A 27,754-nucleotide genomic window follows, 5' to 3' on the forward strand; every position below is an offset into this window, starting at 1 on the left:
CCCCCCAACAAATATGACAAAAAAAAAAAGTGATTTGTTATTTTTAAAAAAGACTCCCCTTCAACGAAAGAAACCTTTGCATCGTTTGTAGAAGTCACAACAGTAAAAACAATGTTTTTAAAAAAGAAAAATCATTCCATGCATACATTTCCCTGGAGTGGTCGCCAGCCAATCCCAAGGCACATTTCGCAAAACAATAAGTCACACTCACATCCTCACACAAGGGCCAACTCGCACACGTGTTTTTGGCATGTGCGAGTACACAGACGCAGGGCGGCAAACCTTTTTTGGTGCTTCGGCGAGTCAGCGTGCGTCCGCAAGATTACGGGCTTGAGTGCTGCGATTCGCATTCAAAATAATCTTTGAGCGGCGCGATCAGGTGGCGGATGACGGGGACGCTCCAGGAGCGCCCCAGGACCTTCTGGCGCTGCGTGCGGCCCATGTTGTTCACATCCGTGTAGTGTTTGGGGAAGCCGAAAACCCTACACACACACACACGCACACAAATAGAAGTTATTTTGACCGGGAAAGCTCATCAACTGCATTTTTTATTTTATTTTTTTAAGGAATGAATGAAAATGTTCCAATGTTCTGATGTGAGACAAATTTCACAACTAGGTCAGTAAACTACAAAAATAGTTTGTTCGCAGAGGATAATATTCCTGTTAGGGCCCGACCGATTAATTGGCCACAGACTATAAGGATAACAATTATATATAATTAATATTATAAGTAAACCGGGGTTTCCACTGTGAAAGTACCCTTAATGCACCATTTTGCTTGCGTAGCATTAGCAACTAGCAAGTGTGTAGCGTATGTTATTCTGTTGTCCCTAAGCTTCCTTTAAGTTGTTTAATGACACCGCAGTTGGAGTTAACTGTAAAACTAAATAAATACACAACATTAAGAATCACATCGACTGTATTTTTAAATATAAAACATGCTTCGTTTTTAAAACATCGCTAGCCTAGCGCAAACAGGAAGTTAGAAAATGCTAACAGGAAGTTGGTGTTGACTTCGGGAGTGTTTTTCCTTTAAATAACAAATATCCACAGTACACACAAATCTTGTGGGAACACATACCCACAGATGAGATAACACTACACAGAGGCACAAATTCTTCCTAATGTGTGAAAAAAAATAGTTATTTTAATAGAATTCAGTCGCAACTTTCTTCTGTACTCCCTTTCAGTGTGTACGCCATGGCTGCACGGCACCACACTGCCCCCAAGAGGCCAAAACGCACATGAACAATCAGTATTTGTTCTTACTGTTTTTTCAGTTGCTATTCTTTTAGTTTTTCTATTCTTACTTCACTTTCGTATAGTTTTTCTTTTGTCATGGTCCTTTCAAGTTTTATTATGAAGTTGATATTTCAAGGATTCAAAGACTTTTTCTCAAAATTCAAGGATGCAAACATCCAAGTTTTTTTGTTTTTTTTTTGTCTTTCTTAACACACATTTCCACATGACATGGCACGAAATGCAATGCCCGAGGTCCCATGTTAGCCCAGTAAGTCCCACAACTTGTGAAAATTACACAAGATAAAAATATATAAACGAAAAGGTTAATGCTTTACAGCAGAAGCGTTCAAATATTTTCGTAATAGTAAGTTTACCGTACTTTCTCTTGTATAATAGACACCCCTTCAAAAGCCAAATTTTCTATTTTCCTGTTTATAAAACACAACTCATAATTGCTGTTAGCCATGCTCAAAAGATGATTATCTATATTTGAAGAAATATTATGCTCTGAGCATTTTCAGCACTTTCACATTTTTTTTTTTCTTTTTCCAAAATCTTTTAGCATGACATGCAAACAAGACGAGCTGTCCAAATGCTTACTGTTCCATTTCGGTACACCACAGGTAGTCATCTTTGCCGTTCATGCTGACAGGAAGTCCCTTCTTGCCATGAGTCATGCAGTTGATGTTGGTTGTGATGGTTCGCACCTTGTCCAGCTGCGCAAAGGCAACGAGTTGTGGAATAAGCAAAGTGTGCGCACACGGGTTGAACGAATACAATTTTTATTTTTCCTCCGTATTTTCTCAAGGTCCTCTTCCCATGTATATTTTTTTAACAAACACAAGAAATAAATTCATCTGTTCTATAATAAAAATACCAGATTTATTATACATAAATGTTTTGGTGTTATAGTTAGTAAGACTTAGTTAAAGTAAAGGTAAATGAACTATGAATAAATATGAGACACTTTATTGATCAACTTCAATTTGAGTTGCAATCTTAAGCGTTCACTACAACGCACCAAACTACAATGACAAATACATGAGCACATTGCAGATAGTATGTGGAAATGTTTTAGAATTCATTTATTTATTTAACTAATTGCCACAACACTGGGACTGAGCAGAAAAGGTTGGATAATGGTGAGAGCATTGATTTATGTAGCATTTAGCATTAGCACAACCGCCGCACACCAGATTGACTTGGGATTAAATTTGTTGTAAAAGGTACCCCGACTGTAATGACAAGTTTGCTCTGCTCTATAATATTAATTAGATTGTTACTAACATAACTGTGAGATTCATTTTTGAAAAATGATTTCCAGTTTAATACATTGATTTTCTAGAAGCTTTATTTGGACGTACGCCGCCATTGTTATTTACGCCGCAACATATTCAGTGCCTAGTGACGTAGTATGGCGGCTGCCGAGCAATGTGAAACGCGAATAAAGAAAGCAAGGTAAGCCGAGTAGCGTTCCTTAAGAAACGACATGCAAACAGGAAAGTCCCCCCTCCCCCACATAGTGCTTTCATTCACCAGACGCATTCAAGAGTTTTGATCGTCCCTTTAGGAACGCCACTGCAGACTGCACTGAATGCATTGGGACGTAAATAACAATGGCGGCGTACGTCCAAATCAAGTTTCTACAAAATGTATTGTTTTTTGTAAAATGAATCTCATAGTTATGTTAGTAACAACCAAATAAATAACATAGAGCAAACTTGCCATTAGAGTTGGGGGTTCCTTTTAAATAGTTCCATGTGATAATTTATTGCATATTTCATTTTCAGCAAAATTCTAGTATCTCGATATAATTTTGAAATTCTGGTCACCCAATCTAAAGCACATCTTATTGAGATACTGTAAATAAATTACTATTAAGAAAAATCAAGCCTACCGACTGACACAAATGAAGCAGAAGTTTTTTTTGTGTGGTTTTTTCACATTTTTGTCTTTGCCATTTGAACATGTTATCTCATCTCCTACATGCAATGCGGGTCTGAATGGGATAATTGTTGAGCCCTGGGGTGCACTAGTGTGTGGGTGTGTTTGCGTCTAAAAATTATTTTAGTTAACTAAAACTAACGAAAAAAATAAATTTCAAAAAAACAATTTGTGAACGAAATAAAATAAAATTGAAAATGCTATTTAAAAAAACGAAAACTAACTGAAACTACATTTTCTGTTTACAAAACTAAAACAAACTATAATTATAGCAAAAATGTCCTTCATTTTAGTATTTGGTAATTAATTTAATGCATCAGTCTTTGGGGATGATTTTAAATGTGATTTTAAGTAGATTTATTTTGATATTAACTGGAATGAGGACGATTGAAAATGTGTCACACAAAAGTGACGTCATCTAGCAGCAGCCAATAGAAAAGCACCTTCAGATTTAAATATTGCGCACAAGTCATACACATTTAAAAAGCTAAAACTAAAACTAATACTGAAGCTAACTAAAACTAAACAAAAACTAAGCATTTATGAAATAAACTAATAAAAACTAACAAAACCATGCTGAAAACTAAGTAAAACAAACAAAACCCAAAACGAAATAAAAACATACTAAAATGAAAAATTCCAAAACTATAATAACCCTGGTGTGTGCGTGCTCTTACTTTTGCCACGCGGCCGACTTCCAAACAATCCTGAAGATTCACTTTTTGATCCAAAGATACCGTAAGCGGCCTGCAGAGAAAAAGGAATGGATGCTACGGCTGCAACACAATCATCCGAGGGACCCGAAGCGGAACGACGACGACTTTTTGTACCTGTTCATGCCCGGGATATTTCCCCAGAAGTAGCGAGCTCGATGTGCCGGGCTGACGCTCACAGCGTCAATGATGACAGGATTGCACTGAACAACAACAACGGGACAAGTTAGCGCAGCGCGTTCCCCAGCGGCAGTCGTCGCAGACGATCACCTCCAGGAAGCGGCAGATGTCCGTCTTGTCTCTGGTGGACATGAACACCACGTTCTCGAAGAGCCAGTAGAACGGCCGGTCGTCGCCCTCCTTGGGTTTGAGCAGCGTCAAAATGCGGTAGAATTCGAAGAACAGCCTCCCGGTGCCCTCTGCATGATTGACATTCAAACTGCAGTCAGCGTTTTTTCAGAAGGACAGTGAATACCAATACCAATATCTTATTTTAAGGTATTCATGGTGATGACCGATACTATTATGGGCCGCCCTCCTGCCGCCATTTTACGATCAGGGACTAGAAATTAGAAATTATATGAATATAAAGTTGCCATTCATTTTTTGCCATTTTTTTTTTAAACTACAATCATTTAAAAAAATCAGCCACAAGTACGTATTAAATTGTAAATACTGTTTAGTGTTATAAAACACTATTATGTTTTATTGTATATCGTGTTTTTATAACTTTTGTAATGGCTGACGCGCAAGGAAATGGGCGTGTGCAACGGTTGCTCCAGAAGCTGTTTTTTCTTCGGTACATTAATTTTCAGCAGAGAAAAGCTAATATTTTGTCCAGAATGAATTTGATAACTTCATTATTTTTCATGTAAAATTAATACCTTTTAAAAAGAAATTTTTCTACTTGCTGTCGACTGATGATGACGTCACCTGGGCTGAGGAAGTGGGTAACGGCCAATCATGACTCACCTGTTTTCTGGGTTTGGTCAGTAAACTGAGCCATGATTGGTCGTTACCTACTTCCCCAGCACAGGTGAAGTCATCATCAGTCGACAGCAAGTAGAAAAAAATATTTTTAAAGGTATTAATTGTACATGAAAAATAATTACCACATTAATTATAGACAAAATGTTAACTTTTTACTGCGATTGGCTGGTGCCCAGTTTGGGGTGTACCCCACCTACTGCCCGAAGCCAGCTGGGATAGGCTGCAGCACTCCCAGCGACCCTTGTGAGGAGTAAGCGGTCAAGAAAATGGATGGATGGATGGATGGATGGATGGATGGATATTAACTTTTTACTGCTGGGGGGGAAAAAAAAAAAAAGAGAGCTGTTTCTTCTTTGGTTGTTGCTTCAGGTCTTTCCAGTGCACTGTTGTAGATATAGCGCCTCCATAATGGCACAACACTGCAACCGCAGTTAAAATGCATTCCTGCCGAGCTCAATCAATACTGCTGTGTTGAGCGATATCAGTCTGTTAGACTGGAGGTGGCCGCCTCTGAATTTTGTACACAGGAAAAACCCTGGACAAAGTATTGTAAAACAGTTAAATAATCTGCCTGCAATTCATGTCTATATTGTTTTGAGCGTTAATGGACCAAAAAATAAGTTATTTTATACAATATATGTAATTTTTTAAAAATTTTGCGATTAATTAGTTAGTATAATTTTGTTCAGCCAAATTTGGGAATCAGCCTCAAAAACTCAATATTGGTTGTGCTCCATTTTTTGGTGCTTCTTCTAGAATGTTCTAAAATGACACGTCACTAAAGGGAAACTAACAATCGGTGTTAAGGAAGTGAATTGAAGCGAAACCACTGGACTGAGTTGCAGTTGGTCACAACAGTTGTAAGCGAGCTTACCAAACAATCCTTTTCGCAGAGGATTGACCATGGAGAGATCGTTGCACGGGCTTCCTCCAATCAGCAGGTCAAAGGGGCCCCATTCAGCCAGCTGCAATGCAACCACTTCCTCTTTACGGATTCATGCAAACTCCCAACAAATGAATTTTGACGGGGGCCCACGTACGTGTTTCCTGGTGATGGCGCGGACGTCGTTGACGTGTTCGATCTTGCCGCCGTGCTTGATCATCCCCACCACGATGGAATCCTCGCAAATCTCGGAGGCGATGTAACGCTCCACCTTGAAGCCCAGATCTTTCAGCACCAGGTATCCTGTCACGATGGACGCAAACGGCTGCTTACATGCGAAAGAAGAACTCTATGGAGGTAAATATGGTGCAAAAGTAAGGTGTAAAAAAAAAAAAAAAAAAAAAAAAAAACTGTACCATAGGAAAAAATATATAAATTTGTATCTGTTAAAAAAAAAAATTTTACAAAAAAAATTTACCTGTAAAAAAAAATTGTACATAAAAATGTGTACCTATGGGGGGGAAATGAACATGTAAAAAAAGAAATTGTACCTGTGGAAAAGTGTAAATTTGTATCTGTAAAAATCATGATTTATACCTGTAGAAATGACGGCCATTTTGCCACTTGCTGTGTAATGAAAATGACATGACAGTTAGGTGCTTATGACTCAGATAACGACGAATAATGGCTCACCACAGACTTGCATATAAATGGACTGTAAATGCAGCTTGCTCACCATTGGGACAAGTGAAGCCACAGGTGGCCATCTTACGTTGCCGCTCACCTAACTTGAATACATTGATTTCTCTGCCAGGTTTTTAACGGTATTTTCTGCCTCTATGGCAAAAATGCCACCGTGTATGACATAGTTGTACCAATAAGTTTGTGAGAAGCACTCGTGTATAGTTCATTGCTAAGAAAAAGATGTTTAATTTTCTCTTCTAAGGTATATCTCCGGGTGCTACTCAAAGATTTGTCTGCATCATGTTGTCAGTCATCAATAAAAATAATAAATAATAAAAAGTGAAAATATAGCCCATAAGGGGGAAAAAAATACAAAATGTAATCCTAATTTATGTGAGTCACAATATTGAGATAATATACTCTAAATGGCTGATTCAAACAGTGAAGTTTGCTCTTTGCGAGAATGTCATTACTCCAGACAAGATCCTAGTGTAAAACGCACTGATAAGTGTTTTCAGCAACAAAAATAACTGAAGTTGTCAATATCAGTGGCAACGTTAGATGGCTGCCCTCTGGCTTCAATCGCAAGGGTCCTATTGACAATCCAGTCATATAGAAGTCCGTGTGGCTCGCCTGTTTTCTGACTTTGGTCATGTGACATTCACAAGCTGAGCTGTGATTGGTCATTACCTGAGCAGCAAATGACAAAATGGCCGCCCCCTGAGATGGATCAAAATGGCTGAATTTTGCTGCTTTATTTATATTCAACAAACCAGTGGGTCAACGTAGAACATATAATGGTCAAGAAAAGTTTGGGGGTTTAAAAATAAAAATACAAATGATAAACATTCCACAGTATTCAGTTGGCCTGCATTGACAATTCCCTCAAATTATTTGAATTATTTCATGATGTATACATCGTCGTACTAATTTCCCTAATGTACTTTGTTATGATCCTATTTGAGGGTCTTTGCTTAAGAGTTGCTGTAGCTTAGATTTAGAGCGGGTATCTTTTAATCTTGTCTGAGTAGACATGATAACGATTGACATATCGTTCAATTTTTTTCGCTGCCACAATCCACAATTGAGCCATTCGGGTGCAGAAAATCCGAAACATGACGCGTCAATGTGAATGCAAGTTTGCTCTGCGCTCTTGATTTGACCTCGACTGACCTGTTGCGATGCCGTCAAACAGCGACAGGACCTTCATGGGCTTGCGTCTATCTGCGGAGATGGCCGGGTAAACTCTGTGAGGCTCCTGGGAACAAACAGATTGATCCATGGAGGAGAAAACCCACATTTAAAAACCAAAAATGTGGGTGTGTGAGTGAGTACCAAAGTGTGACACAATCTACTCACAAACTCCATGGCACTGTTGTTTGCAAAGAACTCTTGGATCTTCACGCTCCAGTCCGGCCTGAGTTTGAGGTTTCCCTCACACTGCGCCGGCTGGCAAATGTAGCAGCTCCAGGGGTCGACATCTTTCAGCTCGCGAAAGGTTCCCTCTCCCACCAGGATCTCCAAACAGTCCTTACAGAAACATCTGCCGTGGACAGAAGACAAATGGTGATTTTGGCAGCAGCCAGTCGAGGGAAACTCACAAGAAAGCTTCACAATCCTCAAAAAATTCCAGTAACCCGCGTTACTCCAAAGAGTCACTTGATTTTAAGTTAATTAAAAATTAGGACCTGGTCATTTAATTGGCTATTATTAGATCTTTGAAGTAAAATGGACTGATTTCTCTCTAAGTACTAAAGGACAAAGTAAATATGTAGAACAGTCAAATAGTCGATTAATTTGGTAATAAAGTGGTACCTCTACTTACGAACATTCATACGAAATTTTCAAGTTACGAAACTCCTCAACAGGAAAATATTGCCTCTTGTTACGAAAGAACATTCAGGATACGAAAGGTAAAAATACAGTGTGAGCTGCTACACGCAGCTCGCAGAATTCCTTGAACGCAACATACTTACAGCTGCTCTGCCATTGGCTTTTACCTTAGCATACCGTATTTATCTATGTTTGTAAAATAGATAGATAATAGATGTATCTATGTAGCGTCCTCGTCATTCGCCCCTCGGGCCATGAGGTGTTTAAATAGTTTTACGTAAATGTATTAACTAACGGCCGATACATTTGTGCAAAAATTCATACAATTGGTGATTGATAAAGGCTACGTTGCACAGTGAGTTTTTAATTTCAACGAGACGGGCCTTTTTCGGAAAAGATGCCACGCCATACCTGAAGTTTCCATGAAGTTTTGGAATTTGTTGGAAAGAATCACCCAGAAAAAGTGTTCACCAGTCGGGCGATCGCTCGCTATGATGATATTTGCCTTGGACACTTTCGAAGGATTGTTAAACAAAAACAAACAAACAAACGAAAAAAAAGTAAACATTCTCAGATCCGTTCTTTACAAAACACCAGGCAAAAAAACACTGCTGAGAGAGAACATGAACCAAAGAGGGCAAAAAAGCGATGAGGACAGCAGTTAAAAAGGTAAATGATAGGGGTGTCACGATTCGCCAACTCCACGATTCGATTTAAATTTCGATTTTGGGGTCACGATTAGATTTTTTTTTCGATTTTTTTTTTCTTTTTTTTTTCCGCTCCCCCACTTTATAACACAGAGGCATATGCTTCTGTAGGCTAAGGCTAGTCTATGATCATTGGTTCTATTCATTGTACAGTAAATCTTATTTCAAAAGATCGGCTACATATAGGTGATGCAATTTCCATATTATTTTTGTGTAAATTTATGTAATATATGATAATTGACATTAGGCAGGAATGATCAAATTCAAAGAATTTATTTACAATATAAAGTTAACCGTCTTGTTCTTACTGAAGTGTAAAATAAAAAATAAAAAAACAAAAACAAAAAGTCACAGTGGGTGCCTGCCATCTATTGACTGTTTTTGGTTACAACAGTGTGCTGTGCGTTCCTCTTAAAATAATGTGCAATGTGCAACAACAACAAAAAATATATTGTATCCAAAGTCATGGAACAAATACAGCCTGAACAAACTATATCCCAACATTTACAGTTGCTGGGCATACTGTAGCGTGGTTCAAGTACACTAATTAAATGTTTGAATCCAGCGTTTTCCAAGGCTGCAGGTCTGCTGCTATAAATAGACCTATGGATCTGGCGTTTCGCGCGAGCTGAAGTGTGTGGAAGTTTCACTGTTAATGAGGATGAAATAGTTGGTTGGACCGTTGTTTTCCCACTTCTAGTTGAATTTGATAAATCTAAATCTTTGTGATGCCTGCGTAAATGTCCCGTCATGTTTGTCGTGTTTCCCGTTGTTACGGCTGGCGGCTCGGGCCCGCCGCCGGCTCCGCTCCCCTAGTATGTATGTGTGTGTTTGTGTCGGCTGGTGCCCGTATAATGGTACTTCAGTTTGAATGCGCCAGCGCGACACTCTGATTGGAGGACTGTGCCAGCGCGACACTCCGATTGGACGACTGTGCCAGCGCGACACTCCGATTGGACGACTGTGCCAGCGCGACGCTATTGTGTATCCGTGTATTATACCCCTATTGGTTATTGTTGTTTCTCCTCCGTTCTGTCAGTTCTGTCAAATGCGGTTATTATTTGTTCACCTTCCACTTTCACTCCCTTGTCAAACCCCTGCCTGAAATTTCAATTAAAACTACTCAGATGTTAAAGTCGACCCGTGTTTATCTACTCTATATTTTCTGTTATTGTGTTACTTCCCTTCCCCTTGACGAGCCGGGCGTAACACCGTGGCCGAGTACAGTACGCGCACATAGCATATCTTGCAACTGTGGTCTTTTTGTCGACAACGTTAACTCACCGGGAACGCAAAATGTTTCCAAACTGGTGACGAGAGAAGCGGGAGCGGCTTGAAGCACCATTGCTGTGTCTGTCCGCGCTTGCCATCATGACTGCAGGAGAAGTCAGCTAACAAGTGCCGTTAGCTAGTAGCTGAATGGCTGCGTCTCATTTGCTTTCCTGGGAGGTGGCGGTGGCGGCGGTGGCGGCGGGCGCGGGGGGGGGGGGCATCGAATCGTGTGTCCTCTCTTCTATTTCGATGCTCGAAATCGTGACGTAATTTCGATCGATTTCGATAAAAAATCGAAATCGTGACACCCTTAGTAAATGACCATTTTTATTCCTTACTCTATTCTTTGTTTTTTACATTATGCACAACTCTCATTTATTGTGCAATAATCTAATTGTAACATGTATTTGTTTCATGTTTTAATGCATTTATATGCTTTACAAAACATTTATGTCTGAATTTTGGGAGGCTTGGAATGGATTAGGGCATTTACATGGGAAATGCGTCTCTACTTACAAAATGTTCTACTTAAAAATTTTCATGGAGAACCAATTCATTTCATAAGTAGAGGTACCACTGTAATTGAAATCACAATTAGGACAATCATTTTGTTTTTTGGTACAAAACAAGAAAATGTTTAATTAAACATGTAAAAAATATTAAGACAATACATTTCTTTGAAACTAAAATTATACAAGTTCCTTTTGGGCCAAAAAAGATTTTTTTAAATTAGTAATTTTTAAAAAATAAAAAAAAATAAAATAAAAAAAAATTAAAGCATGCAAATTTATAAATTGAAACAACTCAAAATTTGTATTAAAACCCTATAACGGCAAACACATATTAAATATAAGATGTTTTGAGCCCTCTATTTCACGAGTATAATATTTGCTTTCCACATTAAAACCCTGACGTATATGATCCGAAACATGCACTGCACGGATAATCCATTAGAGGGCAGTGTCACCCATCTGATGGCTTTTCTAGCGACCTTGCAAGATCGCCCCAATTGAGAAAAGAGAGACACCGATACTTATTAATAGTGGGAAATGTTCTTTCTGATTTTTGGATAATACTAATGTGTTTGATATGTCTGTTTATTATTATGTTTGAGAGTTATAAATGTACAGATTTAAAGCATTGTGACAGTATGTAACAAATATGACACAAATCAAGTTATATGTGGAAGTTGATTTTGAAAAAACATGTTTTTTTTGTGAAAAAAGCGCAGTTTAAAAGGACCAATAAATACCCTATTTACAAAGTAAATGTTCTCTCATATTTTCATGGTTCAGGCTTTGTAGTGGTCATAATAAATGAAATTTTACCTGCAGCAGCTGGTGTTGCCGCAAAGAATGACCTGTGACCCCCCGCAGCAAACAGTGCAGTACGACTGGTAGCCATCTTCATCGTAGCGGTACAGTGTTTCCGTGAAGTTCTCCTGTAGGCAGCATCCTTATTTTAGTATAATGCAAACTTTTTGTGACATATTTGTTTAGTGGTGTGCTGTGATTTTATTTTATTTTTTTGTGTGTGTGGAATCAGCTAAATAAAGGTTAAGAAACTCCATGTTTTACCAACTGGACCAGAACGGAGAAGAGTGACATTGCAGACCGGCTTACCTTGCATTTGAAACAAAGACCGCCTTCAAACAACGGGTGCTGCACTTCGACCTCAGCTGACCCGCAAGCCAAACAACAATCTGGAACGAGGAATTCCTCTTTTAGAATTGATAATAAAAAAATAGCAAGATATGACATAAGACAGAGATGGTGTCGCTCAAGCAGAACTGACCTTCGATTTTTGTGCTTTTGTCTTTAAGCCTCTCAATTAAAGTGTCTGAAAAAGAAACATAGTAAATTGGTCAAATGTAATAACGAGGGGTCTCAAAATTAGTGCGGTAATTTTGAGTTCTTTTAAAGTTCCTCTAACGCCACGAAAAAAATTTTTTTTAATGCACAATTACTTGGAAAGCCTGTACTGGGGGAATTCCAGTTGCAACGGAGCAGAGGCATCCACGTCAAAAGTTAGTAGTAATAAATGTAATAATAATGCATATCTTTGTGGAGACTGGGGTCAAGTTGTATTTTACATTTTTAAAAATGTGCAGAATTTCACAAGTTTCTTAATATGAAAAGAAACTGCACTAAGCTGTCACCAACATCTAACAAAAACTCAATTATGCCATCTAGTGACCTCAGCACAAATCAATATCACACTTTTCACTAGTGTTGTTCTGATTTTGATACCGTTTTTTGGCCCGATACACAGCTTTGCAGTATCGCCGATACCTAAGTTTTTTTTTTTTTCTCAACTCAACTCAACTCAAGTTTATTTATACATGAAAAAGCTGTCCTGCCATTGGTTCAGAGCATTCAAGGGCCAATAGGATTTCTTTGTTCTTGTTTACTGCAAAACTGATGTTTATGTACAGCACTTTGTATACAGCAACGCCTGTTCTTAAAGCGCTTTATAAATAAAGTTGAGTTGAGTTGAGATCGACATGCAGTGAACATTTCACACATCAGTGAATGTCGTGCACAAGCAAGACACAAGATGCTGCATCCAAAGTCCTTTAGTTTTTTTAATAGTGTCGGAAATAATAGTATCGGCATGTTACTTGTTAGTACTCGCCGATACCACTGTTTTAATGCAGTATCGGTGCCTCTGCCGATATCAGTATCGGAACATTACGTTTTTACAGTACAGTACATCTTTTTCCTTTTAACTTAATGTATGAATTATGAAATGTGTGCATTAATAATGAGAAGATGCAGACCTATTTCTATTAGTTTCCCACTTCCATGCTAACAAGAGTATGAAAACAGAAAATATTTACTGTACATTTAGAACAGAAATAAAATTTGCGATTAATCGCAAGTTAACTATTGAAGTCATGTGATTAATTGCGATTACAAATTTTCATCGCCTGACAACCCTTGTAATAACAGAATGCGTCTTATAACTTTTCCATCATCATTTGGCTTTTTTATGCTCAATGTGACCGCCATCGCAACACATACTGGGCTCCAGCTCAACATCCAGTACAGCCGATCATCACAATCTAATCAAAGTGAGGACTGCACGTGGATGGACGTACCTCTGGTGAAGGTGTAGTTGGCGCTGCTCGCCCGACACTTATACGCAAGTTTCTTTTTCACGGGCGGCTGGTAGTCAGACTGAGTAGAATCCGAATTGGACAGCTGGGCAGCGTCTTTCACAGCTGAAGTCAAGAAGACGGAGAGGAAAACGTTTTTCAGAAGCGTCTTTGCGAGAGAATCGAGTCAAAAAAATACAAATCTGTTGGTGTGCGCGCTGACCAGGCGGTATGAATCCCTGCGGTCCCGATGGCAAAAATCCTTTCACTGCCCAGTCCAGCATCAGGCTGAGTTCTTTTTCTTTCTCTCCTTTGGCCTCTTTGAAGTCCTTCTCACAGCGTTCACTTGCGAGCTGCAGGTTGAACTTTGGCATTAGCACGCACTCAATCTGACGTAACAAACGTTTTGCAAAAGTCGTCTGGAGGAAAGTTAAGTTCTCTTGTGTCCACTGTATAATAGGGATGTAACAATAATAGCAATTTTGCGAAAAGTTGCACATCTGTTAAAAAGGCCAGGTTGATTTCCATTTGTGCAGTCCCAGCACCCTCTGGTGGTTAGTTTATTAGTGCAGTTTAATTTGAATTAGACATCTTTTGGTCACCTACGGTACGTTTAAGGCCCTCGCGAATCGCCAGATGGTGAACATAACACGTTTGTGTTCCTTCACACATAGACTCGATTCACAGGGTGAGCATGCATTAACATGTAACATATCCTGTACTATTTGAACTATATGTATAAATATATGATCTCAGCTCATTTGCATTGTATAGACGAGGAGGCATTTAAAATGAAATGACTGTCAAAGCCTATTTCTACTGGTTTTTGACTGACTTTGCAAGGCCCACAGAATATTGTGTTCTATTGCTATGGGGGGGAAAAAAGAAAAAAAACATAGAAATTACCAAAGAAAGATTAGTTTCTTCTTTCATCAGGAAAAAAAAGTACATTTGTATCTGTTTCCATTGTGCAACAATTAGCATTAGAATATAGATAAGTTTCATCAATATTCACATTCCTGGTGAAACCACTAACAAAAAGGTCTTGTTGCAACATAGCCCTGGATGATCTCTTATACTCTTCTGCCAACTTGCTGGTCATTTAATTAAATAACTACCACTGCTTTAAGCCACCTCTTAGCTGCACCAAAGCCTTCTGTATGCTCTTGCATAAAAAAAAAAAAAAAAAAAAAAAAAAAACAACAACAAAAAACCATGTAATTACGTTTTTGGGAGTGAAAGACAAAGTATTAAAAAAAATGTGTTTTCACATTTTTTGGTTCAAATGAGTTAATATGACTTTTTTTTAAACAATATTGTGAAAAATGTAAAAGAAAAATGCACAAATAAATATTGAGTTTAAACTTTAAATGTAGCCCAAATATGATCCCAAAACAAGTAATCATTTCAAGTCTTCACAAAATTACACTTAAAAAATACATTTTCTAACAGTTTTTATTTTTTTGAGTGCACATAGGCATACATGAAGACGCTCCGAAACTTCCACGAGCAACCTCAGTCAAACTTATCTCCTCCCCGACATGTAAAGATGTTGGTAAAAAAATATCCCTTCAACAATACTTCCTTGACACCGATTAATACTATACTATTAGTTGGGACTTCAGCACCATCTTGTGGCATTTTAAGGACAATTGGTGATATAATTGGTGATATATATTTTTTTTAAATAGCTGACATGCTCCAAAATAACAGTAATATGCAAATTTGAAACGGTGAGCAAATGTGCAGGATAAATAAAAGTTTACGACAGAGAGCTTATCACTGAAGGAAAACTAGAAGGGAAACATGGAAGAAGAACTACACTAGTGGCAAATCGCGGGGGAGGAAAAGCATGCCGAGAAGTGAAAACGGTGACAGAAGGTAAAGAAGAAGAGGAGGAGGAGCCAAGAATGTCCATCCGCCAAACAAAGGTGCAGCTTCAGTCACCTCCTTCGTGTTTGAACTGCCTGGTCCAGACTTTGCCTTGGTGTCGCCTTCCACCTTCACTGACGCGTCCTGTCTGGTCCTGCTGGCCTGCCGCGCGGCTTGCTTAGCGCGCATGGATATACTTTTGGCGTGTTCTCTGGGATGCCGCTTTCTCAAATGGTTAAACAAGTTTGTGGTGTTGCCCCTGCGCGTTTTCACGCTCTTCATGCACACTTTACACAGTACGAGGGATTGAGCAATGTCGTCCGGCTCAAAACCAAACCATTCCCAAATCACAGAGTGCGATTTCAGTTTAGGTACTAATCTGTCTTTGGTAGACATACTCAATTGTGTGCCGAAAGGAAAGATAATTGACTATTACTGATTGATTTGTTTAATTCAATTTATTCCACTAAAAGTTATTCAGTTGTTTTTATTTAAAGATTAAAACAAACACTGTTACTGTTTTTATTTTTTACAATTAGTTTACTCCTACTAAAACAAACTAGATTTTTTTTTATGGCTGTTACTGCTTAGTTTTTACAATTAATTTACTCCCATTGAACTAAATTCTGTTTATTTTAAAAATAGCACTTTATTATCACAGTCGAGTTTTGTTCCGCTTAAACTGACAAAATTCCATTTAGAAAAGGCTAATCATTGACTAGACTTTTAATGTATTTATTAATTTCCATTTACTTTTGTCCAATTTGCGCCATCAACCAATCAGGAGTCAGTGAAGTTCAGTCGAGTTGGGAAATTTGAAAACTCTCATGCTCAATCTCGAGCAGTGGGTAAAGAATAGGATCAAATGTCAAATAAAGGCACGAGGTCGGTACGATTTCTTTCTCCTGCCTTCCTTCATACGGACGACACGAGAGGGAGACTTGGCTGGTTTTCAAATTGTTAACGGCACGTAAACAGACTGTCAAACGAGCGCCTGACTTCACCTTACGACATCAAGCGACGACTTATCAATTCAAATTACTCCAACTGCTCATGATGGAAATCTACTTTCGATCGACTTTCATTGACGAGTGCAGCGATCGGTGGCTTTGTCTCCCTCCTTTGTCGTCTTCGAGAGCGCAGAAGTGGTCGAGGCTCACCAACGTTCCGATCCACGAGGCGCGTGAACGCAACCATCCAGTCTGCAGATGTTTGGATCGCGATTCTTTGGAAAAGAACAAATTTGCGACGATGTTCGCAATTCCAATCTAGTAAAGGTGTTTTTCTTAGTGGCTCTCGGCGGAAGTGAGTAAAAAGTTTTTCCGACAGGCTGCCGGAAGAGTGGGGGGCTCGGGAGGGGGGCTTCGAGAGACCCTGTGCAAGGTGGGGGTCGAACGGGGTCGTACAAAGGCTGGACTGGACTTGCTGCATTCTTTTTTTCCCCCCTCCTCCTTTCTTCTCTCCTTTTGACCCGAGCCAATGGAAGGAACACGCTGCGCTATTAAGTCACAGTTTTTGGGGCAGATCCAACCCAGCACCTAATTTGATGGGCACCACCAAAGCATCCATCCATCCATTTTCTTAATATAAGGACCCCCCCCCCCCCCCAAAAAAAAAAACAACAAAACAAAACAAAACACAACATACTGAACAATCCATCCATCCATCCATTTTCTTGACCACTTACTCCTCACAAGGGTCGCGGGGGCTGCTGGCGCCTATCTCAGCTGGCTCTGGGCAATAGGCGGGGGACACCCTGGACTGGTTGCCAACCAATCGCAGGGCACACAGAGACGAACAACCATCCACACTCACACGCACACCTAGGGACAATTCGGAGCGCCCAATTAACCTGCCATGCATGTCTTTGGAATGTGGGAGGAGACCAGAGTACCCGGAGAAGACCCACGCGAGCACGGGGAGAACATGCAAACTCCACCCAGGAAGGTCCGAGCCAGGACTCGAACCGGAGACCTCAGAACTGGGAAGCGGACGTGCTAACCACTCGACTACCGTGCCGCCCATACTGAACAATAGTTGTATATATTTCAGTATTTAGGTGTCTGATAGGCTCCAGCAAGCTGGTGACCCTTGTGGTGAAAAGTTGTTGACAGAATGAATGTATGACATTCAATATGTTGTTAAAGTACATCTAATAATAAAATGCAGATCCCTTTGTTTATATTATATTGCAGACATCGGGCAGAATCCTTGCATTTCCAAAACCATCACTGTAATTATTACTTATTTGTCTTCAAGAACAGCAAGCCATTTGCAACACTTTATATTAGCCAATATTCAATAATTTGTAACAATAACACACACACACACTTGTGGACTGACCAGCAGTATTGATTTGTGAACAAAAAAAAACATGAAATTGAACATTCATTTAGACAGTAATCTCCCATTCCCATACTCACCATCCAATAGTCTCAAATTGACCAATTGATCCGGTTTTTATCTGTGGAAAGACTCACATTTTCTGACAGGCCACAAGATGCTGCCCAAGCCCTGTCTACTGTAAATAGGAAAGTAGTAAAGCAAGTGGTGTCAAGCGGTATCATGTTCAACTGATGAATGTCGACTTGAGTTGATAGTGGAAGTTATGGAGTCTTCATCGCATCATCGTGTTTCTTCAAAATCAAATAATCTGTAAGCCACCTCTGTTTAAGTATCATGTTGTAAGGTGAATTTGAAATGTTGTGAAACATGGTATATTTACGGTTGAAACTATTAACTCATTCACTCCCAAAAACGTATTTATACGTTTTTTAGGTTTTTGTATGCTAGAGTTTTTGTATGAAGGCTTTGATGCAGTTTCTGACCTGAAGCGGGTGGTTAAAGAGATGGTACTTATTACAATAAGAAAAAAAAAAAAAAAAAAAAAAAAAAAAAAAAACGGCCAGCAGGTGGCAGCAAAGTATAAGAGATCAACCAGGTCCATGTTGCAACAAGCTCTTTTTCCCCAGTGTTTTCAACAGGTTTGTGAATAATGATGAAACTTAGCTAATTGTAATGCTAATTGCTACAAAACATAAAAACAGGTAAAAAAATATACGGTACTTTTTTTTTTTTTCCCCTGATGAAAGAAGAGACACTTTTTTTTTTTTTTTGGTAGGTTCCATGTTTTGATAGCAATAGAACATGAAAATGGCTGGTAGTGAATGAGTTAATATAGGCAATTAGAATAATTTCTTGGTGGGGTTGTCAATATGGTGCAGTAGTATTGCTGCTATGCAGTTTTTTAAAATGGCGGTTCAATCTTTTTTTTTTTTTTTTTTGCTGACACTTCACACATTCAAACTATGGTGGGATAAAAGAAGACAGTTTCCCCTGGCAAAAAAAATAATAATGTGGACAGTGAAAATTCAACTGCATGTAGTGTGTCGTACACGAACATGTACCGCACCGTACCGTACCGCGCGGAGTAAAAAATGCTTACTGAGCATGTCAATCTTTCCGTCTTACCTCTAAGACCTGGAAGATGGCGGCCTTGTAGGTGGGCAGGCTGGCAAATGAATTTTTGCAGAAACATTCGGTGAAATCACAAAATGGCTTCAAAGCTTCCGCGTCGATCTGCGGTTAGAAAGGCCGTTTGTGTAGACGAGAAATTCACGATGATAATAATTTCAAGGAAAACTCGGCAAAAGTCAAACCTTTGAGAAGGTTCCATCTCCAAACCATTCGACCCTGCGTAAACCTTGAGGTGAAAATTTGGTTTTCCAAGGAATCACCAAGCCGGGCCACCAAGCGAAGCCCTCCACTCTCCCCCACACCATCTCGCCAGTCAAAAAGCCTTTCCCGTCCTGGGGGGAATCAAATGTGTTCATTTGATCTCAACAACGCAATTTTTAGCATCTTGTATTTGAAACTTTTAGACTGACCTGGTAATTGGCTTTCTTTCGTCCTTTGTGCGCTTTATGGCCATTTGTGGTCTTTTCTGCCTGAAAGTTAGGGCGAATAAAATTAATCAATTGACCTTCACTTACTAGGTCCCAAATGTGTGTTTTCATTGCCAGCCTGAATTTGTATCTGTTTGTCAGTATGAAATTTTCTTGCATATCATAAACTCATTGACTGTCAAACCTTCACAAAAGTTTCCCATTGTCGTTGAGAGCATTTTGGTTTGCTCCTTCAAGATCTGCAGACTATTATGTTCTGTCACAATATCAGCACTGAACCCCAATTTGGGAGCAGGGAACGATTGCAAATTTGCAACGCACACACTTCTTATTTCCTGTTCACTATGAAGGGATTCTGAGCAGACATTTTAGGGAACTATCTGGCTCCACAAGTTGAAGTGGCCACACTCAGCATTTTGACAGACTCTTGTTTTTGGGAAATCTATTTAAAGGCTGAGTTTCAACTTCTATTGAGCCCAGGCACTCATTCCACACGAGAAAAATCTCACCAAACAAAAACACCACAAAAAAGTATGAATAGTGAAATCATGATTGTCTCATCTCAATTTATTTACAAATTTACTTGGTGTGAAATGTGGGTCTTTTTCGTTGAGCACTTTGCTTATGTCCTGTTGTGTGGATACGGCTTAATTGTACCTTTGACCATCTAATGAAAGAGCGTTTGGCATAGATAGATAGGCTATAACCAAAGATAAACTTAATAATAAACGATTTTCAGACAATTGCCACAGCACTCCTGATAATCTCTCACAGCAACCTGGTTGGGAATCGCAGTTTAAAAGCAGCCATGACACAGAGCAACTGAACTAAAAGGGATGGTTCACAAAATGGAGGTCGATCTATCATTTGTACTATATGGATAGAATAAAAAGGAACATACCCTTTTGCCAGAGTAGCCATTCACTGCAAGTAGGCTGTCATGTATGGTGAGGTCTAAGGAAGTCAAGAAAAACAGATTTTATTTGATATTACTTCAAAGCACACTACTCATTTGGTTGTAGTACACCTGCGCCAGTTTGATAGCTTCCTGTTGTCACTAGCTTAGCATTTGAATACAGGGAGTCCTCGAGTTAAGGCGCACTAGACTTAAGGCGTTTCGACTTTACAATGTTTACGCCCGGTCCATCATTTTGGCCCCGTCCGCCATTTTGGCTCCTTGTCCGCCATATAGCCCGCAGTGTTTTCCCCTCGTCCGCTATTTAGCCCTAAGCTAGTGCTAGCGCTTGTGCACTTGTGGGAGTATCTTTTGCTTTTTTCGCCCTCTTTTTTTCCACATCATGGCCCCCAAGAAGAAAGCTACGTCTTCTATCAATGTTGGTCCAGCCAAACGAAAAGCAATTTCCATGGAAACGAAGCTAAACATCATAAAAAGATCGCAGAAAGTGGAAACACCGATGAACATTGGCAAAGACTTAGCCTTCAGCATCTTATTTTTAATTTTTTTTATTTTAATGTATTTTAGTTTTTTTTTTATGTAAATTATTTTGATGTAAATATTGACTTTAATGGGGAAATTTGGGTTACATCGCTAGCGTAGGAACGGAACTCCGACATAACTTGAGGACTCCCTGTACTTTAAAGACGAACATTAGTAGAGTCTCGTTTGACTTTTTCAAATGCACATACAGTAGATGGATGTTTGACTAGGCAGGGAGTATACTTAGTTACTCGACTGTATTTGCAATTCTCACCTTTTAACTTTGTAAGGGGGACGTGACACGGCTTGATACAGCTGCTATAGCGCTCAGTCAGTTCTGAAAAGAAAATGGCATTACACTCATTCAACAACTTTAATAGGCAGAGCTCATTCAAATCAATCTTTGAAAGATGTCAAGAACAATGGCACTGAATGCAATTTGTTTTTGTACTTACCCGTACTTGTTTTACCGTTTGGTGTTTTATGGTTATCGGGGCTGTCTGACATGCGTTCTTCAGTGTTGCTCTCTGACGAGCATTCGCTGTCAAACACAGACTCTTCATCTGCAATTCTCTGGGCCTTGGACTGGAAACAAGTGCATTCAATTCAAAACACAAAGAAGAAAGAAGGCATGCGTATATTTCAGCATAGTATCACTTGTCTTGAAACACGTGGGCTTTAATTGTCACCGTGCACAGCGTACCGAACCAAACCGAGCCACGGGAAAACATTAGCCCTGATTATGTTTAATGCTGCATTTCAGTTTCACAATTCACTTTGCATCGATGGTGTGGCACACGTGTGAAACTTTAGACAGACTTGGTTCAAATCTCCAGTGTAGATTACTTTCGATTTCATTGTTAAATACAGATTTGATTTCACAGTGTTTCTTTAATTATGTTGTGTACTTTTTTAGGGAACAACCCAGTTTCTCCATTGTTCTTATTACAGGCATAACAAATAATCAATTAATAAACAACTAATTCATTATTAGTCAACTATTTCAAAAATTATTTAGAGACCCTCTTTAACTTCAAATTCAAGTCAAGTCAAGTCTCCTTCAATTTATATATTCGTCCTTCATGAAAGCAGAGGAAGTATTTGTTTTGTTTTGTGGTTCAAAAATAAGACATTTGCAATCATCTGCTTTTACTTTTGAGAACAATTAAAGGGATACTTGACTCATTGAACAATTTTCAGCAGTGAAAAGTTAATATTTCGTCCAGAATGAATTTGATAACTTCATTATTTTTCATGTACAATTAATACCTTTAAAAAGTTTTTTTTTTTTTTTTTTTTTTGCTGTCGACTGATGATGACGACACCACCGGAGGAAGTAGGTCAGGGCCAGTCATGGCTCACCTGTTTTCTGGGTTTGGTCAATAAACTGAGCCACGATTGGTTGTTACCTACTTCTTTAGCAGAGGTGATATCATCAGTCGACAACAAGTAGAAAAATTACTTTTTAAAGGTACCAATTGTACATGAAAAATAATGACATTACCACATTAATTGTAGACAAAATACTATCTTTTTACTGCTGAAAATGGCTCAATGAGTCAAGTATCCCTTGAACATTTTGCCATTTTTCTAACAGATGTTATAAAGTCAGGAAATGAATCAGAAGCAATTTGCTTGTGCATTTTCTACACTGTCAGATTGAAATAATGTCCAAGTTTTTATATAAAGTGGCAGAATACATTTTTAAAACTATTTTTTTGTTCCAATTCATCAATAGAAAAAAATAAACCACAGATGATTAAACTAGTATTTAGCTGTTAAGCTTATAATGAGGTGCGCCTTATAGTCCAGCAATTACAGTATATTCTTCAGTGCACAACAAAACAGCCTAAGAGTGTTTTTGTGATACACTTGAGAGCTACCTTGCTATTGGCCACTGGCTCAGCTTCCTCGAGTTCACATTCCTCAGTGGAAGACTCCAGTTTTATGGTTCCTAAGGAATCAAAAATGCAATTCCATTTCATGCTATGGTTGAAATATAACCACAACTTTGCATTACTGTCACATAGGCAAAGAATGTAATTACTTTTTGCCGAGCGTTTTGACGGCAGGTACAGGCTGATGTCACAGTTATTCCGAGCGCTCATGGCATCGTAATTTTCGTCCATCACGTTGGCCGTGTAGAATGCTTTAAACCATAACAGGAAGTCTAAGTTGATTTGAAAATCTCCTTTTATGAGTTCGTCAGATGGAATGCTCTGTAGAAAAATAAGGAAAATGTGATGTGAAATCCAGGGAGAGCTAAATAATTCTTCCAATTCTTAAAGGAAACGAAGTGCATACCCTGTTGATGTGGTTCTCGGTGAGGGCATCTTGGAGTAGACTGAAGTTGTGCTTGCAGTCGCGCTCAGATTGCGCATCAAACTTCACCTTGTCCATGTCTACGGAACCCGGGATGACGCAATCCATGATCTGGCAGTGACACGCACCTGGAATGAAGAACATGCAAAGGGAAAGTGTGAGTCCAGCGTGGAAGTGCATTTTTGAGAAATAATTTCCATCCGCCGGAATGGCGACGAACCTGAACAAATTTGCTGCACGTCCTCGAATTTGGTCTTCAGAAGAGTGTTGAGCCATTTCAGCGAATCGACCCCGTCCGTCTCGTCGGGGATCGAGTCCGGGCACACGATTAGTCGTTTGCGCAACCTGCTGAATGTCGCCAAGGGAAAAGATAAGAAGCTTTTTTTTCCCCACATTGCTCCATCAAAACTGATGTCGGATATTCAGTGAATGTTTTTTGTTTGTTTGTTTTTTTACTTAAATACAGGAATTGAGTCACTACTTCTATTTTTACCACTGTATTTTTTTTATTTTTTTTTACACGATTATCTGGCCTTTACGATGGCGTATTAGGGCCACTTGTTTTTTTCCAGATGGGGGGTAATATTCAGAGAAAAAAGACTTGCAAACTTTACTTTATAAAGTGGCAAACTTGCCACATTTAGATCTGCAGATCTGTGAGAAAGAAACTCAGAAACTTATAAGAAATACACGTAGCATACTACTCGAATGTTTGTGCCAACACTTTTCGGTCGGGTTTTCAAATAAGGAGGAAGTAATTGCTTTAACAGAGTTGAACCACATGCTGTTAAGCAGTCCCACTTTGAAGCGTTGGGTGATGCCAGCGACAAAGACTCCTCACTTTGCGAAGGTCCACACCCTTTGGATCATGCATTTAAGTTAATTTGTTAAAACGTATATTTACTTGTACATTTATGTTTCCAGAATTATTAGCTACACATTCATACATTTTGGTATTTTTTTTGTACAAGTAGTTAAGTTGATGTGTCGAATCTTCTGCTCTCCATCATTCACTTGCATTTACCTACAGTATGCTAGCTTCTGATTGGTTCGTGTTAGTCAGCTCATAGAGGACCAGGAAGTGTTGTCGCTCTAGCTGCCGTGTATGACGAGTAAAGTTCAAATTAAGAATGAGTCAGTCTCCATCCTGCCTTTTTATTTTATAAACAGACCTATTAGCCACCAAATAATCCTTACGTTGACGATAGCTACGCTACTACGTGTATTTGTCATAAGTTTCTGAGTCTTTTTCTCGCAAATTTGCCACTTTATAAAGTTGCAAATTGGCAAGTTTTGTTTTTTTTATCTCTCAAATTTGCCATTTTATGCCACTTTGCTATGCTCCTGAGAGTCTTATAGTCCGAAAAATATGGTACTCATAATGCTCATGTTTACTCACTTCTTCATGGCTCAAGAAGTGGGCGTGAGACGGGTTGCCTTATAATCCCAAATCCTCTATTGTCTGTCAGGCTGTCTGTATGATAATGAGAGAAAGACAAAAAAAAAAGACAACTTTGCATGAACCAATTCATTTCCGATACAGTCAGAGTCAACCCCCACAAGTGAACATCTGCGATATAGAGACATCATGTGAAACCTTGGTCTTTTCTTTCTCTGATGACTTTTTGATTGAACTCCCTACATTAAAAATAAATAAATAAATAAAAATAGGTTTACTTTTTTCAACATCCATGTATGATGACACAACGTAAATAAAATGGAAATAGGGATTTAGTCACCTGAGCTTAAAATATTGATTGATCGATGTAAATCTTTCGGACTTCTAAAACGGCGGAGAAAAAAAAAAAAAAAAAAAAGAACACAAACATGGAGGAACGTGTCCTAGAGAGCATTGACAACTTCTGAAACGCAAGAATTTTTTTTCCCTATCCACGGCCTCATTTAAGTGAATTGCATGATCTTGTGTGTGTTTAATGTGAAAATGTTTTTGTTGTTGTGCCAAGTTATCAAATGAATATCGTAAAAACTGACAGAATTTGTTTTTCACTTTCGAAAGGAGCAAATTTCAGCATCTGTAGCCTACTTTTTAACTTTCATTTAAGTAAATGAGTTAAATTAGGTGACCCCCCCCCCCACAAAAAAACAAAAAACTTTTACTTCTGCTTAAATACAGAGCGTGAGTTTCTTTCCCACCTCCGCCTATTAGTGTGTGTTCGTGGGAGAGGGGGGATGGGCGAACGAGAGGCATTAACCTTTTGCCCTGTGTTGGAATGTCTTTTTCTGAAGTCGAGACTTACCTGAGTTTTAGAGCGGATATGCCCCATTTAAGATGGCGGACGCGCTGACGTACCGCAGCTCCGGGCCAACGTACTCAAAACACGTAGCTAAGGTATCGCGAGGTTTAGTTTGTTTTGCCGCGAGCCCCGCGTTATTAGGAAACCCACTAGTTTTCCAGGCAGGACGTGACCTTCTGCATTCTGATTGGCTACTGGACACGCGCCGCCGCAATCTGATTGGCTACAGCATCTCGCTTGGACGCGACCTACTGCTGCAAGGCGCGAAAGGGGAAATTCGATTATTTGGAGAGTGACGGCTTAAAAAATTAACCTCACCTAAACGACGTAACCCATTTTAACCTCAGACGTAGTCCGAACCTGAACCAAAACTAACATGAGCGTTTTGATTCCGTGCCAATGTGAGTGAATATTTGAAATGGACATCTCGCGCCATCCTGCCATGAATACGAGTGGGTTTCGCAATAACGCGGGCGCCCTCCATTCAAAAACAGAAGGAAACAAATGGCAAGATGAAGTAAAACTACAGCCGAATTTGACAACGCCAACCTTGTTTGTGTCTAGTTTTGCAAGCGAAAGGTGCGGAACTTCTATTCCCTCCTTGCTTGAAGTCAAGTTGCAAAAGTCGGCTACTTGTCGCCAAACTATTTCCAAAAGAAAAAAAAACCTACCAGCGGCCACTACGACACGTGCATACGCCGTTATTACAGACAATGCCAATTCTGATGTCGTTTTTGTGATTAAAAGTACACTTCCTCTCCAAGTTGGGCTTGAAACGTAAACGTTGTCTTGTGTTTTTTCATGTGCCGCTGGTCAGTCTTTGTTATGGGGGGCGAGCGGTTCCGTGCTTTTTACGTGGAGTCCAAAAAACAGAACAATGAAACGCAGGCGCCATGAATGCACACATGCAAGTGTCGCTTGAAATAATGGAAGAGACTTACCGTCTTCGGGCTTCGTCTCCTTGCTCCGGTTAGATGTACTTCGGGCCCCTAAAACACCCGCCGACGAGTCCCGGCCAGAAACACTTTAGGCCGGGCCTACCGGTGTGACGTGCTCCCTAGCCGTGAGGTTCCGTAGAGGGGCGGGGGAGGGAGGGGATCAGTGGCTATTTTGCCGTGACCGACACCTCTCCAGCAAGCGCTCGTTTGCCGTGAACGGTTCTGATTGGTTAACCGCCGGACTGGGCGTGCTTCCGGCTTGACCTTATGTTCACGAAGTTTTCATTTTGTTTTGCCACCGAAGATAAGCTTCATTACTGCCTAACCATAACCATGATAACTAGAGCAATGTTATCAGGCACACTTTTCGTCAAGAAATGGTAGTGAGAAAATAAATAAATAAATATATATATATATATAAAATAAAATGCGGACTTCGATTTCGTGACCGCGCACATTTGGGGCGACCGCAGTTTCACTGGCGCTCGCGCGATACACTGCAAAATAGCGTTAAGCAGGACAGTTGCTGATCGGCAAAACATCAATTTCGAGGAAAAAAAAAAAAAAAAGAGGAGGAAGAAGAAGTGCAAGGTCAAGCTGCTGAACACACAAAACACACAAGTCGATTGCAATTTTCTGGAGGTAGTATAAATTATGTTATTATGTTATATTAATAATATTATAAATCTCTAGACCGGTCTCAACACCATATTTTGAATGTCTTGTCTCGGTCTAAGACTGGCTGGACTCTCTTCAATTCATCTGTCAGATGGCAACCTTTGCAATGTTGTGCAATCATTTTTCTGAGACTAACTCTGAAGATGTAAAAGTGGTGATATGCGACAATTTCTGGCCAACGTGGTAATGTAAAGTAATCAACCTATCAAGTGCTGCAATTTTAGGTCTGGCTTTTTTTTCATGAATACAAGGTTCAAACTACTTTCTTAATCGTAAAAAAAAAAGATATGAATTGCCTCCAACTGAAGAAAAAAAAAAGAAGCTATTTGTTACCATGACAACAAGACCACCCCCTTTTTGTTCCATAGCAACAGACTAGCACTATAGTGGTTGCCATATTTTTGTTGTTGTTTTTGTTTATCCAGATGTCAGTATTGTAATTTGTAATGATTACCATCACAAATAGAATGAAATGATTTAGTAATTAGTCTATAGTATAGACCCTTCTAGTGTTACATCACGTTGAAGTGCGGCCCTTGCGGTGGAGGGCAGGGCGTCAATGCGAGTGAATTAAAAACCAATCAGTGTGAGCTAGAAAATAGGTTAAACAGTTGATAAATCAGCGACCAATGCTATGGTGAACTGTGCGCGGCTGACGGATGCTTTTAATGGCTCAAAGAGAGATGAGATCATTCTTTCGGCTGCCGGCAGAGATTCTAAACCAGACGGAAGACAGTGAGGAGTGAAAGACAAGCACGGTGGCTAGCACGACTGCGAGCGAAACAACGACGCAACTGCTTTGCACCCACAAAAAGTACAAGGATTTGCTCAGATCATTTTATATCAGGTAGTTTTTCTCTTTTTCATATACAGTTGTTCATAACATTAAGCTCTGCTTGTAAATTTGAGGCAGACATGATGAATGAGCCATATTATCTTTAGTGAAACAATCATTCATACTTTTTTTGCACAAGTATTC

General features: G+C 39.4%; 1 protein-coding gene across 2 annotated transcripts; it reads right to left on the reverse strand.

Annotated features, from left to right (window-relative positions):
* On the reverse strand, positions 1–27,545 carry LOC144013915 (DNA (cytosine-5)-methyltransferase 3C-like). Of its 2 annotated transcripts, none has more exons than XM_077513282.1 (26): positions 26,101–27,545; positions 24,304–24,378; positions 23,125–23,249; positions 22,887–23,032; positions 22,630–22,801; positions 22,466–22,536; positions 21,038–21,167; positions 20,857–20,919; positions 20,046–20,098; positions 19,127–19,186; positions 18,899–19,048; positions 18,711–18,818; positions 13,591–13,720; positions 13,371–13,493; positions 12,065–12,109; positions 11,893–11,972; positions 11,599–11,711; positions 7,818–8,001; positions 7,632–7,716; positions 5,932–6,077; positions 5,766–5,856; positions 4,172–4,320; positions 4,019–4,104; positions 3,866–3,935; positions 1,845–1,960; positions 1–482 (listed from the first exon to the last, which is right to left on the reverse strand). In XM_077513282.1, the coding sequence occupies exons 2-26, from the start codon at positions 24,309–24,311 to the stop codon at positions 323–325; spliced, it is 2,664 nt and encodes an 887-aa protein (XP_077369408.1). In that variant the 5' UTR covers positions 24,312–24,378; positions 26,101–27,545; the 3' UTR covers positions 1–322. The 2 variants fall into 2 exon arrangements, with proteins under 2 accessions (XP_077369408.1, XP_077369407.1); XM_077513281.1 differs by having other exon boundaries at positions 23,125–23,252.
* Between the last annotated feature and the right edge of the window lie 209 nt (positions 27,546–27,754).

The sequence above is a fragment of the Festucalex cinctus genome, chromosome 2 (genome assembly GCF_051991245.1).
Source record: "Festucalex cinctus isolate MCC-2025b chromosome 2, RoL_Fcin_1.0, whole genome shotgun sequence".
NCBI lineage: Eukaryota > Metazoa > Chordata > Actinopteri > Syngnathiformes > Syngnathidae > Festucalex > Festucalex cinctus.